General features: G+C 41.1%; 2 protein-coding genes across 7 annotated transcripts in view; one reads left to right on the forward strand and one right to left on the reverse strand.

Moving 5' to 3' along the window:
- The window catches only part of LOC118422727, a 68,504-nt gene that overhangs the window by 27,667 nt on the left and 26,798 nt on the right, over positions 1-14,039 (reverse strand). The gene's annotated exons all lie outside the window — the stretch shown is intronic.
- LOC118422726 (synaptic vesicular amine transporter-like) overlaps positions 1,866-14,039 on the forward strand; it is a 29,081-nt gene continuing 16,907 nt past the window's right edge. For 4 of the 6 annotated variants that reach the window (XM_035830447.1, XM_035830453.1, XM_035830452.1 and 1 more), the window contains exons 1-8: positions 1,866-2,027; positions 4,830-5,010; positions 6,482-6,540; positions 7,220-7,303; positions 8,458-8,547; positions 9,604-9,693; positions 13,015-13,058; positions 13,575-13,638. In XM_035830447.1, coding sequence (XP_035686340.1) covers positions 1,916-2,027; positions 4,830-5,010; positions 6,482-6,540; positions 7,220-7,303; positions 8,458-8,547; positions 9,604-9,693; positions 13,015-13,058; positions 13,575-13,638 — 724 coding nt within the window. In that variant the 5' untranslated portion in view covers positions 1,866-1,915. The remainder of the gene's footprint in view (positions 2,028-4,829; positions 5,011-6,481; positions 6,541-7,219; positions 7,304-8,457; positions 8,548-9,603; positions 9,694-13,014; positions 13,059-13,574; positions 13,639-14,039) is intronic. The other 2 variants (XM_035830448.1, XM_035830451.1) reach the window with 1 other exon arrangement.

The raw sequence follows: 14,039 nt of genomic DNA on the forward strand, positions 1-14,039 counted from the left end.
ACTTATATATATATATACTGCACGTCAAACATGGTTGGAGACGAAACACATTTTATTTCAATCAGTCCCCTCTACGATCACGAAAGGAAAAAGCTTTTTTAAAGAGTCAACTAAATTCCTCCCAAGCTCCCCCTGTGTTTACAGACAACAATGAAACTACCCTCCTCCTAACATCACAGAACCCACACTTTACAGAAGAGGGGAGATCCTTCGTCTTCCACTGTCTCAGGAAAAGAAGTCGAACCCAACAAATTATAATTTAGAGTTATCTTTTAAACTAGGGTAGACATACTGTTCTACACAATTTGTCTGTTTATCATCTTTCATTTCAACTACAATTACTGCAGACAATTAGCCCTCAGGAAACTGAAATAAACTATTTTGTCGCTACCCAACAAGTAGGTATACGTAACGCCTTTTATCTTATAAGTAGGTATTTTTCCTTTGTTTTGATGGTGAGTTTGCTGAACAAAGTAAATGTGCTGAGCAAAACTACATGTAAGCCAAAATACCCAATATGTGAAATGGAGGTTTTGTAACCTTGTACTATATTACTACTACTACTACTGCATTGTGATAGATGGCATTAATTTGGACTTACTCAGTTGTACAAAGCTAGACTAAATCTAACTACAGAAGTGATTAGGAAGTCTTTTACCCTGGGAGTCAGCCGGGATCGGGCAGCTAGGACAGTTTATTCGGTGGCCCAAGACAGCCAGGCCCGCCGAGCTTCTACTAGCGCTCCGGGGAGTTTAAGCCCGATAAGGTCCACCTGCCCTTAGAAAAGGGTAGCGATAACTCCATCGGGCTTAAACTCCCCCGAAGCGCTAATGTGAGGTCGGCGGGCCGACTGCTATGGCTCCCCGAACAAAACTCGCTAGCTAGCCAGTCCTGTCTGGCTCCCAGGGTAGAGGACTTTAGATTCGCAAATTTAATTTTACACCTAAAGGCGTTTATTGTACATTCTCGAGTTGTCAAGTGCATAACGTCTATTGTATGCGCTTTTGCATTAAGAAACATATACGAAAGATAAGAAACTTATTTTCCAGAAAGATTCAAGGCATGTTCCCTATATCTGATATCGAATGTCTAGAACAAAGAGTGTGCCAGTTTCGTACCTCTAACAGAGTAGAAAATGAAGTGCACTTCGTTGCTGGCTGTACTATTCATTTTAATGATATAAATACTCTATTCAGCTATATAGAAAGTCAATTCCATCACTTTAGACACATAAGTAGCACTGACAACATTTGCATTCCTCATGCATTTTGACAAGCTAAACGCATACAATCCTACATTTTTTTGCCATTATGAAGAAGCGAGTAGAAGCCGAACTTCTATATAAGACTAGGCCTATAATACTAATTAATATAATATATGTTCTGTCTCTGTTTTTGTGACCTCTACTTAGCTCGGTTGGGCAAAAATGTACGATAAAGCACTTTATTCATTCATTCATTTATTCATTCATTCATTCATTAAATGTCAGCCAATTAATTTTTTTCCAAAAATAGTTTCATCAGGTTGGTAGAATATAGGATAAAGGAGAATTCTTTTTACACGACCAGTGGGTACTTATATTGCTTACGTTTTGATGTCTCTCAGACACCTTCGTCAGAGCTTCTAACTGGAGTTCAGCTTCTCACCGCTATATGTAGCCGATGAAAGTGGCGCTTTTGCGTTGAGAAAACAATCCCAAACGTGGCTGAGGTTGTATCCCCCCTCGCGGGTAGCTCTGACGAAGGTGTCTGAGAGACATCGAAACGTAAGCAATGTAAATACCTCTGGTTGTCTAAAAAGAATTCTTCTATATCCGATATATTTTTGTATTCATGGTGCATGGTAGATGGTTTGGTGATAACTCGTGTCTTCATTTTTCATCACCAGATCTAGGATCGCGGTGACACAAGCAGACATGATCCACAAGGCACTGCCCACTCTTAGTAACTTTCGGAAGTCCGGAGCCTTGGTGCTCATCGTGGCATTTCTGGCGATGTTTGTGGACACCATGCTGACAACTGTCATTCGTAAGTAAGGCCACAGCAAGTAAATCTTATGGATGACATCAGCACGCTCATTAACTTTCGCCTCATTTCAGAAAAAAAATTCCTATTCGGGTATGGTCTGATAGGCCAAAATAGGCAAACACGTTGTATTGTAGCCTAATAATTATGCCCGTAGAGAAGTGACACTAGGGATTTAGCCATTACTATAGTTGCAGAAGTGAAACTTGTTGGATAGTTGTGAACATGCCGATAATATGGAAGCCATGAATGTAGTTGCCAGCTTGGCAAGTGATACCAGTCTACTATAGTAATGTCACCTTTACTGTACTAGTTCACTTCTTTGATACTGGAATGAATACCTTGTTAGTTGTGATGCCACGTTTTGTCACTTCAAATCTTTTTACGACGCTTATGGTGTCTATTTTGAACATTCATCCATCTTGTTTTTTTTTACCAATCTTGTTATTTTTGCAGTCTGCAGAGGATCTCATCCTTAAAATTTACTTGCTGTGGCCTAAGAGGATAAAATAATTGATCTCCCTAGCATACGGCTCATTCAACAGTTCTAGCTCAATACAGCAGCGTATTATAGACATAGAGGGATGAATCATTACAGCTATTATTTATATGTGGGATAATAATGTTTGTTGTAAAAAACTTATACTAGTGCGGTACACTGGTATCACTTTCTAAGCTGGCAACTACAGTCATGGCTTTCATATTGGTTGCACTTTAACAACTATCAAACAAGTTTCACTTCTGCAACTATAGTCATGGCCACCTCCCTATAGCTAGTGTCACTTCTAGTATGATTATTAGGCTACAACACAACATGCTTGCCTATTTTGGTCTATCTGACCATCCCCGAACAGGAAACCAATTCTTTTTTTTTTCTGAAATGAATCGAAAATTAATGCGCGCGCTGATGTCATCCATAAAATGTACTTGCTGTGGCCTAAAAGTAAATTGTCTGGTATGTGCCGTTGAACTTGCGACCGGCCTAGTTTTCGTGCCGGGCCTTTGGCCATAGACTTATTCATGAGCTTTCCAGTCGTAGATTTACCTTTGTCTTTCTTGACGCTGCTGGGTTACAGTTTGTACCATTTGGAATATAGTTGGAAACTTGTTCTGTAAAGCCGGTTTTACAATTCATGCGGATACCGCCCGACTTTGTAGACAACTCTCTCAATGTGCCGGTCCGTCGCCCTGACTAATTACTGTTATCTGCAACCTTATAATTATCCTGAAGGTGCGTGAACAGACAACAATGTGTAGTAGATGAAGAAGAAGTTTATTTGCAAACTCTTGCCCGAGGGCTAATTGCAAGTACATGGAATAAACGTAGGAGATATATAAGTGACAATGGACATGGTTATGAAAAATATTCTACTCTAATACTAGTGTTGGCTATTTCTAAACGGGTTGGGTTTGACTTCTTTTTTGGAAGCAGAGGTAGAGCGTTCAACTTGAAATTTATAATTAGAGGTCCCGAGTTCGATACCCGACGTGCCCCCGTCGTTGTGCCCTTGGGAAAGGCACTTAACACGACCTTCCTCACTTCACACAGGTGAAAATGGGTACATAACTTTGGCTGGGGAGGTAAAAAAAGCACTACTTATTTATTTATTCATTTATTGGTCTGGCTGTACAGAATGCACGGCCAGGGCTGCCCAACTAGCCTATGGCTATTACAAAGGCAAAAACAGAGACAATATTTATGGAATTTGGACAGGGCACTTAACAATAACAATGTACTAAGTTCATGAAAAGATAGGAATAAAAATAAGAATAACCTTCTGTCTGTATTGTGTATGTGGTTACTAACTTGAGTGCAGTGCCACATTGTCCTCGTCTGCCCAAAAAGCAAAAAAAATAACAAGAGAGGAAATTCACAAGCCTGATTCTTGCAATTACCACACTTTCCTTGTAATTTTGCACTACCAAGATATGACGTCAATCACAATTAATAGTCATTGGCCGAGGTATGTTATTTTTGTCAAACGCATATATTATGTATAACGTTGTATCGGGAGGTAGTATTTTACCAAAATGTCATATTATAAGACATTTGTATTGTTTCTCCAATGTAATTGCAATTAGCCTACGGGCATGAACTGGCAAATAAACTTTCTTCTATCAATATGGTATTATCATGTCCTGTTTATATATCTTCCTTCGTAGGCCAATTCATTTACAACTCCTTGCAAAAACGAGTCAATGCTATTTTGACATAATGATTCGAAGTATTATCTTTTATGATATTATTTTTTATGGTATTATCTTTTATGATATTCGTCCCTCGGATAGGACGTTAAATGGAGGTCCCGTGTCTGGGGAGAGCCATACCCCGGGCACGTAAAAGAACCCGCCACATGTGCGATGGTGCGGTGTGAGCGGTTCAAAACCTACAGTACCTTGGCCGCACCTGGGGCAATTACTGTCGTATTGAGGTCACCTGAGTGGCGCCGAATGGCAGCTCGCTCTGGACACTTGCGACAGTCGTATTGAGGTCACCTGAGTGGCGCCGAATGGCAGCTCGCTCCAGACCCTTGCGATATAGCCCCACCTATTGTAAGCTCCTCGCAATTCAGCCCCTGGCTGCAAAGAGTACGTAGTCGGCCGACCCAATAACAATAACAATAACAATTAACAAGATTATACTGTTACCTTAGATTAGATTAGTTGTTAGATATTAGCAATAGTACATAGTTCAACTCCCATGTATATTCAGATTGCCATACGTTGTACCAGTTACAATTGTCGCGCAATAAAGTTCTTTTCTATTCTTAATATGTATATTATGTATATTTTCTCTGACACCAGGACCCATCATGCCAGATTACCTGTACAGATTAGAACACCCAAACTTCACCGGCGCTATCATCACAAACCCTCAGCGAGTAAAACAGTTGGAGAAACTGAGCGTTAAACTGGGGATTCTATACGCTGCCAGTCCGGCTGCGTCCATCATAACAAACCCTGTTTCTGCATGGTTGGCTGATAGGTAAGACCGCATATGACCTGTATTTTTTATACATTGACGTTGTTGCTTATATGTTATTGCTTTGTATGTGCTGGTGTTATTTTTATGTGAGGGAGGTCAACTTGTAACGGTTGTTTCAACCTGTTTTGCCCTCCAAATCACTGTGTGATGAATATTATAAATAAATAAATAAATGAATAAGATTTTGATGGAAAGGTTATATTTTAGGTTATGGCAAGATGTTATATCCCTATATGTAGGGCAACTACATATAACTCGAGAAGCTGAGTATGGATTTTAATGATATTTGGTATTTGAGTAATAGTTACGAAAAGGAAGGTCGAGTTCGGAAATGGTTGGCGTAGCATTTTTCGTCAGGACGGTAGCGGGCCGAGTTCGTGTGTGCGTTTGTCTGTTTGCGAACAGTATCACTCGAGACGCTGCGAATGGTACCGGTTTTGCATGATATTTGGCGGATAGATAGGGGTTGGGAAAATAAAGGTCAAGTTCGATAATGGGACTCCTAACGGCGAGTTGCGGTACTGCAGCAGAGGTTCAAAGCTAGAGGTAATTTTTTCTTCCCTTTTTCACCTTTGCCAAGATGGTTATGTTTTCAACTAGCATGAGTACCATCCTCCTACTTTCGCTAGCTAAGTACTGAGCCAACGGTCACTACGGAGGATGGTACTCAGGCTAGTTTTCAGTTGCCATGGTTAAGAAGCTATGGTGTGGGTCTGAATTCTGCCAAGAGCAAAACTTGAGAATGTGTGAACTTGGGATGGAAGTACCTGTTGTGGAAAGGAATATCCCGTTTTCCTATGGAACTGCAGCGTACGTGTGTATGTGTGTGTGTTTGCGCAGAACACTACCCGAGGTTAGTTGGGATGGATTTAATGGAACTTCTAACCACTGCAAACACAATTTCATACAGTCTTTGCGTTTGGAATAGGTACTCTTTAGAAATGAATGAAACCTTAAAGTCTTAATAAAGGTATGAATATTTGGCATAAGGTATGTGTTCGTGGAACTTTAATTATTGTTTATTGTTTGCCAGTTGGCTGATAGGTAACACTGCACAGATCAATTTTTTTGATATGTAATATGCAATTTATAATATCAGACCTAGATCTAGTAGGTCATTCATATGCACAGTTACAGAGACAATTCCGGAAAGCAACTCTAAATTTGTATGGTATTGCCAACAGAAGTTCTCAGAACTATGTAACGCTGGTTCACCTTTATTCGTTGGGTAACCCATATCCGATGTTTTAAAAACATCTAATAATGTCAGGTCGGCGGACGATGGTTTTTAAATTGCATCATTCGAAAATGTACTGAAGATATCACAATCTGAAACCGCCATCCGTATACTTGATATCCCTAAATAACCTGCTTTCAAAAAAAAAGAACAACGGATATACGATCCCACACGGATAAAAGTGAACTAGCGTTAACTCCGTTTCTAAATATAGTTTGTTTGTCTTTCTTTCAGGTTTGGTTACACATTGATCCTATACATAGGCATGGTTCTCGTCTTCTTCTCAACGATTGGTATGTTTGTTTGTGTTTTGATAGTTGTACATTTTATGACATAAACTTTATCATTAAACTTCACCACGTCAGATCGCGTGGCGCAGCGGCAGCGTGTTGGACTCGGGACCGAGAGGTCTCGAGATCAAATCCTGGCGTGTCACCGATCTTGTGTCCTTGTAAAAGGCACTTATTAACGGGTTGGTAGAGTATACGATATAGGAGAATTCTTTTCACACAACCAGCAGGTATTCACATTGCTTACGTCTCTGAGACACCTTCGTCAGAGCTTCTGACTGCTTCTCACCGCTATATGTAGCCGAAATGTAGGTGGCGCTTTTGCGGTGAGAAAACAATCCCAAACGTGGCTAAGCTTGTATCCTCCCTCGTCCCGGTTCATCACTGTGATTGACTTTCTTATCCAGATCGCCTCCTTAATCCACTGTGCCCGCCCGTTGTCTTCCCTGTCTATGACCTTCGCCCCCTCCCGGGATACAAGCTTAGCCACGTTTGGGATTGTTTTCCCACTGCAAAAGCGCCACCTAAATCAGAACTCCAGTTAGAAGCTCTGACGAAGGTGCCTGAGAGACATCGAAACGTAAGCAATGTAAGTACCTGCTGGTTGTGTAAAAAGAAGTCTCCTGTTTTTATATAGCAAAATAAATGAATATGTGACAGTTTCTGAAATATTTCTCAACAGCATTCACCTTCAGCACGTCCTTCGCTAAGCTGTTCGCAGCACGTGCGGTTCAAGGTATTGGGGGTTCTTTTTCTGTGATTGCAGGTAGGTGTTTATTCATTTATTTATTTATCAGCACAACAAAGTTCATGAACAATACAGAAAAGAACGCATAAAAATACGTGCAGGAGGAGTGGAAAACCGGAAACGACTATGCCCGTTGTACTATGCCCTTGGCCTTCTTCTGTATAGTAAAAAAAATGCAGGGTAGTCAATAATTAACAAAGAAGAATAACACATAGTATGTAAAAATGATACAAAAGGATAATCAAACATTAACAGTAATATAAATTGAGAGAAGATAATAACTGACTATATGAGACTACTGCAAGAGGCAACGGTGTTTCTGATGTTGTTAACCAGGTTGGTACGTCACTGAATAAAGAGGCTCTTTTTACACAACCATTGTTTAATTTTTATTCTCACCAACGTTTCGGTGACCATCTGTCACCCTCTTCATAGCAATTCTGACTGGGTTACATTGTACTGCAGGACAGGTGTCGCTGCTCACAAGAAGGTGACAGACGGTCACCGAAGGTCACCGAAACGTTGGTGAGAATAACGCAATGGTCGTGTTAAAAGAGTCTTTTTATCAGCTGCTACACGTGTTTTCCTGATATGTGTTATTCTTTATGTCATTCGATACGGTAGTACCGGACCGGGTGATACCTTGGGATATCACCAGGTTCTACAGTTATCACACGGGCTTTCATCGAATGGCTCGAACGCCGGTGCGACAAGCGACTGTATGCAGTGTATAATAAACGTCGAAGCAAACTGCTATCCGGATGGTACCCAGACTAGACATTAACTGAAGGGAAATTATTGATAAACCAAACTTTAACTAACCAACACTGAAATTGATTGGGACATACCCCAAATTTTCAACCGACTGCGTCAACCTTGTTCACGGAATGGACTCCTCTACTGTAGCTTCCGGAACATGACCTCGGAGACACGTGACTACAGCACAGGGTCGTAAATGCCAGATAACCTGTGTCGCCCCCGTCTCTGTTTAGCGATTGACCGGGGGCGCGGATGCATGTACACAGCCTTCTTCACTTTTCTTGCAAAGAATTCCCGCTCTGAATCAAGGATATTATAAGTGTTGGTTAGTCATCCATAATGTCATTTACCAACACATATGGACTTTCACGCTATGAAGTGAAATTTGTTTTCTCTCTTGCATCTCCATGTAGCCTTCATGATGCTGGCAATGACCTTCAAGGACACGGACAGAGCAAAGGCAATAGGATTTTCTCAATCTGGAATGACCATCGGTTTGCTGGGTAAGCATCTGGGTCCTCAGCTTTGTTGATGATTTGATATTTCGTATCAAAGTGTATTAAAAGGAACACTATTGACGTTTAAATGCTATCAAATGCCATTTAGCATTAAATCCCGTAAACGTTGTACAGTGGATAAATATCTACACCTGTGGTAGATTTCTACCTCATGTTACTCTCCGTGATATATTACAGACAGACACACAGACACACAGACCCAGACACACACACACAGACACACACACAAACACACACACACAAACACACAGATAAACACACAGAGAAAGATACACGCACACACACACACAGATACACGCACAGTCACAGAGAGATGCACACACACAGACACACACACAAACACACACACACAAACACACAGATAAACACACAGAGAAAGATACACGCACACACACACACAGATACACGCACAGTCACAGAGAGATGCACACACACAGATACACACACACAGAGATACACACACAGGTACACGCACAGAGATACACACACAGATACACACACACAGATACACGCACAGAGGTACACACACACACAGACGTACACACACAAACAGCACACACAACCACAAAAAACACACACAAACACACATTTTATACATGTAAATTCTTAAAACGTAATTATAATGTTATGTACGTAACAACATTTTGGACCAATCTATAAATATATTGGAGAAAGAGCTGAAGTCATCTTGAACCTACTACAAAAACATTGCAAACTTTGATCCCAGTTGTACAGATTATTAGTTACAGTACAGATTAAAGTTTGTAGCAATCCAGTCTTTACACTACCTGACCCTACGAATAGTGTTAAGTGATGTGAATCTCTCAGTCCGACTGCCTTGTGATAAACTTCCATAGATTTGTATTTGGAAATCGTTAAAAGGGATTTGTTTTAAAGCACTGGACACATGCATAGTGAAGTAACGTACCTGTATGGATCAGCTCAAAAGGGCCTGTAGCCACATATTTAAGCCGCGTATACTTAAAAAACGTCTTAGTTACCAACCTTTTTTTAAGTAATAAACTTCTTATTTACCAACAGTTGGTCCTGCCATTGGTGGAGCGATGTACGAGTCTCTAGGATACAAGAGCCCTTTCCTGTTGATAGCTGGGGTGACCGTTGTTGATGGAGGTAAGCCATCTTGTTGTTCCGCCTTCAGCCCACAGCAAGTAAATTTTATGGATGACATCAGCGCTCATTAATTATCGCCTGGTTTCAGAAATGGGAACTACGGGAATGGTCAGATGGGCAAACATGTTGTGTTATATCCGTAAATAGTTTCATCAGGTTGGTAGATCAATCGAACAGTCTTCTTCGTTTCACAACCTCTTTTTATTCTTCTGCAGACGTTTCGGTGACTGTCTGTCACCTTCATCAGTGCAAAATGAGATATACTAACGTTACTCGGTGCGATATGACCTATACAGTGCAAATCGAACTAAACCTATTGTGACGTAATTACTTGACATGGAATGTTCTCGAACGTGATACGTTAATCATCCTTGCCACTTTGTGACGTAGTGGCAAGGATGCGGTCCCAAACATGGCTATTTATACCCCCCTTCGTCTCTATTCATTACTGCTGTAGACTTTCTGATCCAGATGGCTTCCTTTACCCAACGTGTGTATTTGTTGTCCTCTCTGTCAATAACCTTAGCCCCCTCCCAATCTATTACATAGCCTGATTAAATCTCGCTTATAGCAGCCCGCCAAACATCCGCCTGCCCACTATCAGCTTGATAGAGAATAGCCCTTAGTCAAGGGAACTGGGTTTTCCATATATGGATAATGTATGTATTTGCCGGGAGCCCACCAGAGCCTGGCTTTTGGTTTCTATGGACTGGGGTGGGTTGCTATGTGGTGATTGACAGCATCACACCTCTTATCTGTAGTTGATCTCTCTGATCTGTGCCAATTGTACTGATGGTGGGAACAGAGTTCTACTATTATAAAATGATGTCTTTTTTTAACAACCGCTACACCGAAGAACTAATGTGAAAATTACCCTTCAATACATAGAATAGCATTCATTTAGGTGGATGTGCCTGTGGCATAACTTTTGATGTGCCAATAATTATAGGAGGGACATATCATGGTTCTGAGAAGTTTGACCAAGGAGGTTGACAGGCTTCAACTGTCACAACAACATGGCGCATTTTTGTGAACCAACTGTTTTTCTGCAGTTCTCTGCCTATATAGATTTTTAAAAATGTACTTTATGCCAAGCTTTCGTTGCTGGCCACATAAAATCTCACCACCAGGCAAAATAATAGTTCCAGGAAAGTCTGCGCTCCAAGATTCCTTCAAGTTTCTTGAAATCCCCACAACTGGCACAAGACGTTGTTTTCCTATTAAACACAAACATGCCTCTGCTCCCATGGGTCCTTCACACAGAGAACCACAGCCCGGCACAGACAATGGGAGAGGCAACTAGCCCGCCTGTTGTATCCAACTTTCGTCAGTATCTAACTTTCGTAATACGCCGAATCCTGGATATCCAGGAATCGTCCTGAGCAGAAGGACGATTCCTGGATATCCAGAAATCGTCGCAAACAGGACGTTTCCTGGATAGACGACGGTGTTTATCCAGAACGTGTACGTGGGGGTGGAGCTTCCTGTTTTCGAGGAAGGAGACTATGCGGAGGGCGGGGGCATGTTGTTTTCGTCAGAAAGCCGCCATCTTTGTATCTCCCCGCAAGAAGATCGTGTAGTTTATTCTGTTGATCCTGGTGTTACAGAACTTAAACGAATGTTGATAATGATACTTTGATGTTTACATGTTACTTACGTATCAGGCCCAAAATGCTTTTTGCGTAATGAATTAACAAATGGCAGTCAAGATGGGATAAAATTACTGTTGTTTTCCGTATAGCGACACATTCACGGTAACGTGTTAATAGCATCCAGATGACGTCCCTTTGTCACACAAGGCCTGGTCCACATCCTGGATATCCAGGAAACGGCTTGAACAGGAGGACGCTTCCTGGATATCCAGAAAACGGCTTGAACAGGCTCAGGACGAATCCTGGATATCCAGGAAACGGCTTGAACAGGAGGACGCTTCCTGGATATCCAGAAAACGGCTTGAACAGGCTCAGAACGAATCCTGGATATCCAGAAAACGGCTTGAACAGACTCAGGACGAATCCTGGATATCCAGAAAACGGCCTGAACAGGAGGACGATTCCTGGATATCCAGAAAACGGCCTGAACGCCTGACGAATCTGGGTGGTGGAGACATGCTAATGTACTGGTTTCCACGGTAATGGGGGCTTGACCAAAATCCTTGCTTGCCATTGGTGTCCGTAATACGCAGCGGTCACTTCCGGGTTTTAATCTCTCGCAACTTGAGTCTGTCGAGGTCTCACGAGGTCGACCCATATATGGAAACATGGGCATCTATTACACAATGCAATGTTATTTCTTGCAATGTGGTCTGTCACCGCTGACTTGTTTTCTTCTTTCTCTGCTTCTTTCTTCTGCGCCCTGGTGTACTTTCTTCCTTCAACATTTGTTGCTTTCTTTCTGTGTTCTGCTAATCTAGTGCCAAATGTTCTTCCCGTCTCTCCAATATATACTTTGCTACAACTTTACATGGAATTTCATACACACAATCTGTTTTTACAGCGTCTTCTAATTTGTCTTTGTGGTAGACTAAAAGTAACTGTCAAGTAATTACGTCACAATAGGTTTAGTTCGATTTGCACTGTATAGGTCATATCGCACCGAGTAACGTTAGTATATCTCATTTTGCACTGATGAAGGTGACAGACAGTCACCGAAACGTCTGCAGAAGAATAAAAAGAGGTTGTGAAACGAAGAAGACTGTTCGATGTTGTGTTATAGCCTGATATTTATACTTGTAGAAGTGACTCTAGGGAATTAGCCATGACTATGGTTGAGGAAGCGAAATTTGTTGGATAGTTGTAAAATTGCAACCAATATGGAAGCGATGTTTCCAACTTGGCAAGTGATACCAGTGTACCACACCTGCATCACCTTTACTACTGTCTAGTTCTCTTTTTAAATTCAGGAATTAATGCCTTGTTAGTCGTGTTGCCACGTTTTGTCATTTCAAGTCTTGTTACGACGTTAATGCTGTCTATCTAAAATTTAGCCATCTTGTTTTTTTCACCCATCTTGTTTTTTTTGCTCTATCTCATTATTTTTGCAGTCTGTATAGGCTGCCATCCATAAAATTTACTTGCTGTGACCTTTATACTGTCAATTATTTATACATAGATTTCAATTGTAAATGGATAAATGAAATTAGGATTCACATATTCAATGCATTAAAAATTCCAAACATATTTGAGTATTTGTAAAGTTCACATAATATCCTTGGACTGAAAGGTTTGGATGTAAAGGCAGAGATTGTATTTTTCTGACTTACAATTTTTAATAAGAATGAAGAAATGTTGGTTAAATGTTTGCCCTGTTGATATTTTGCAGTGCTTCGTTTACTACAACAAAGGCCAGCAGAAGAGAAATCGAAGGCAAGTGTGTGTGTGTGTTGTGTGTGTGTATTTGTGTGTGTGTGTGTGTGCGTGTGTGTGCGTGTGTTGTGTTGTGTGTGTGTGTGTGTGTGTGTTGTTATTGGACGTGTTTGTGTCAGTGCGTGTGTTTGTGTGTGTGTTTGTGTGTGTGTGTGTGTGTGAGTGTGTGCGCGCGCGCGCGTTTGTGTGTGTGTGTGTGTGCGTGTGCGTGTGCGTGTGTTGTGTTGTTATATTGCTGTTGTTATTGGGCGTCTTTGTGCCAGTGCATGTGTTTGTGGGTGGGTGGTGTGTGTGAGTGTGTGTGTGGGGGGGTGGAGGGGGTGGGGTGTGAGTGTGTATGTGTGTGTGTGTGTGTGTGTGTGTGTGTGTGAGTGTGTTTGTGTGGGGTGGGGTGGGGTGTGAGTGTGTGTGTGTGTGTGTGTGTGTGTGCGATCAAACAAATATTAATAAAAATTATTATATTTTGGTTGTTTGCTATTAATCTTATTAGATTCCATCGTTGTTTGGTATTTGCAGGAAAACGCGGAAGAATATTCGAGCTTAAACTTATTAAAGGACCCATATGTTCTACTAGCTGCAGGTAAGAATACAAACAAGTTATGGCAATTTAAAGATTACATGAAAGTGTTAGATTTTTTAGTATGTTCAGCTTACATTGATAGTATTAATTCACTTATCATACGCGTATACATTCGCCCCAATCATACGTAGTGTGTGTTAATTGAACCATTCTGCCATTACTAAGGAGCATCATATTTTAGACATCCTTACTTTACTAGGGTGCTCATATTTTGTGTCTAATTGGTTCATGCGGAGATTAAAAATATTTGCTTATTATTGGAAAACAGTTACGTAACGCTAGTTCACCTTTGTCCGCGGGTAACCTATATCCGTTGTATATAAAATAGGTTATTTGGGGATCGTTAAGTCGATGGTTGAAACCCGCGTCGTTGACCTACATTTGATCACGTCGACCGATGA

The sequence above is a fragment of the Branchiostoma floridae genome, chromosome 9, assembly GCF_000003815.2.
Source record: "Branchiostoma floridae strain S238N-H82 chromosome 9, Bfl_VNyyK, whole genome shotgun sequence".
Lineage (NCBI taxonomy): Eukaryota > Metazoa > Chordata > Leptocardii > Amphioxiformes > Branchiostomatidae > Branchiostoma > Branchiostoma floridae.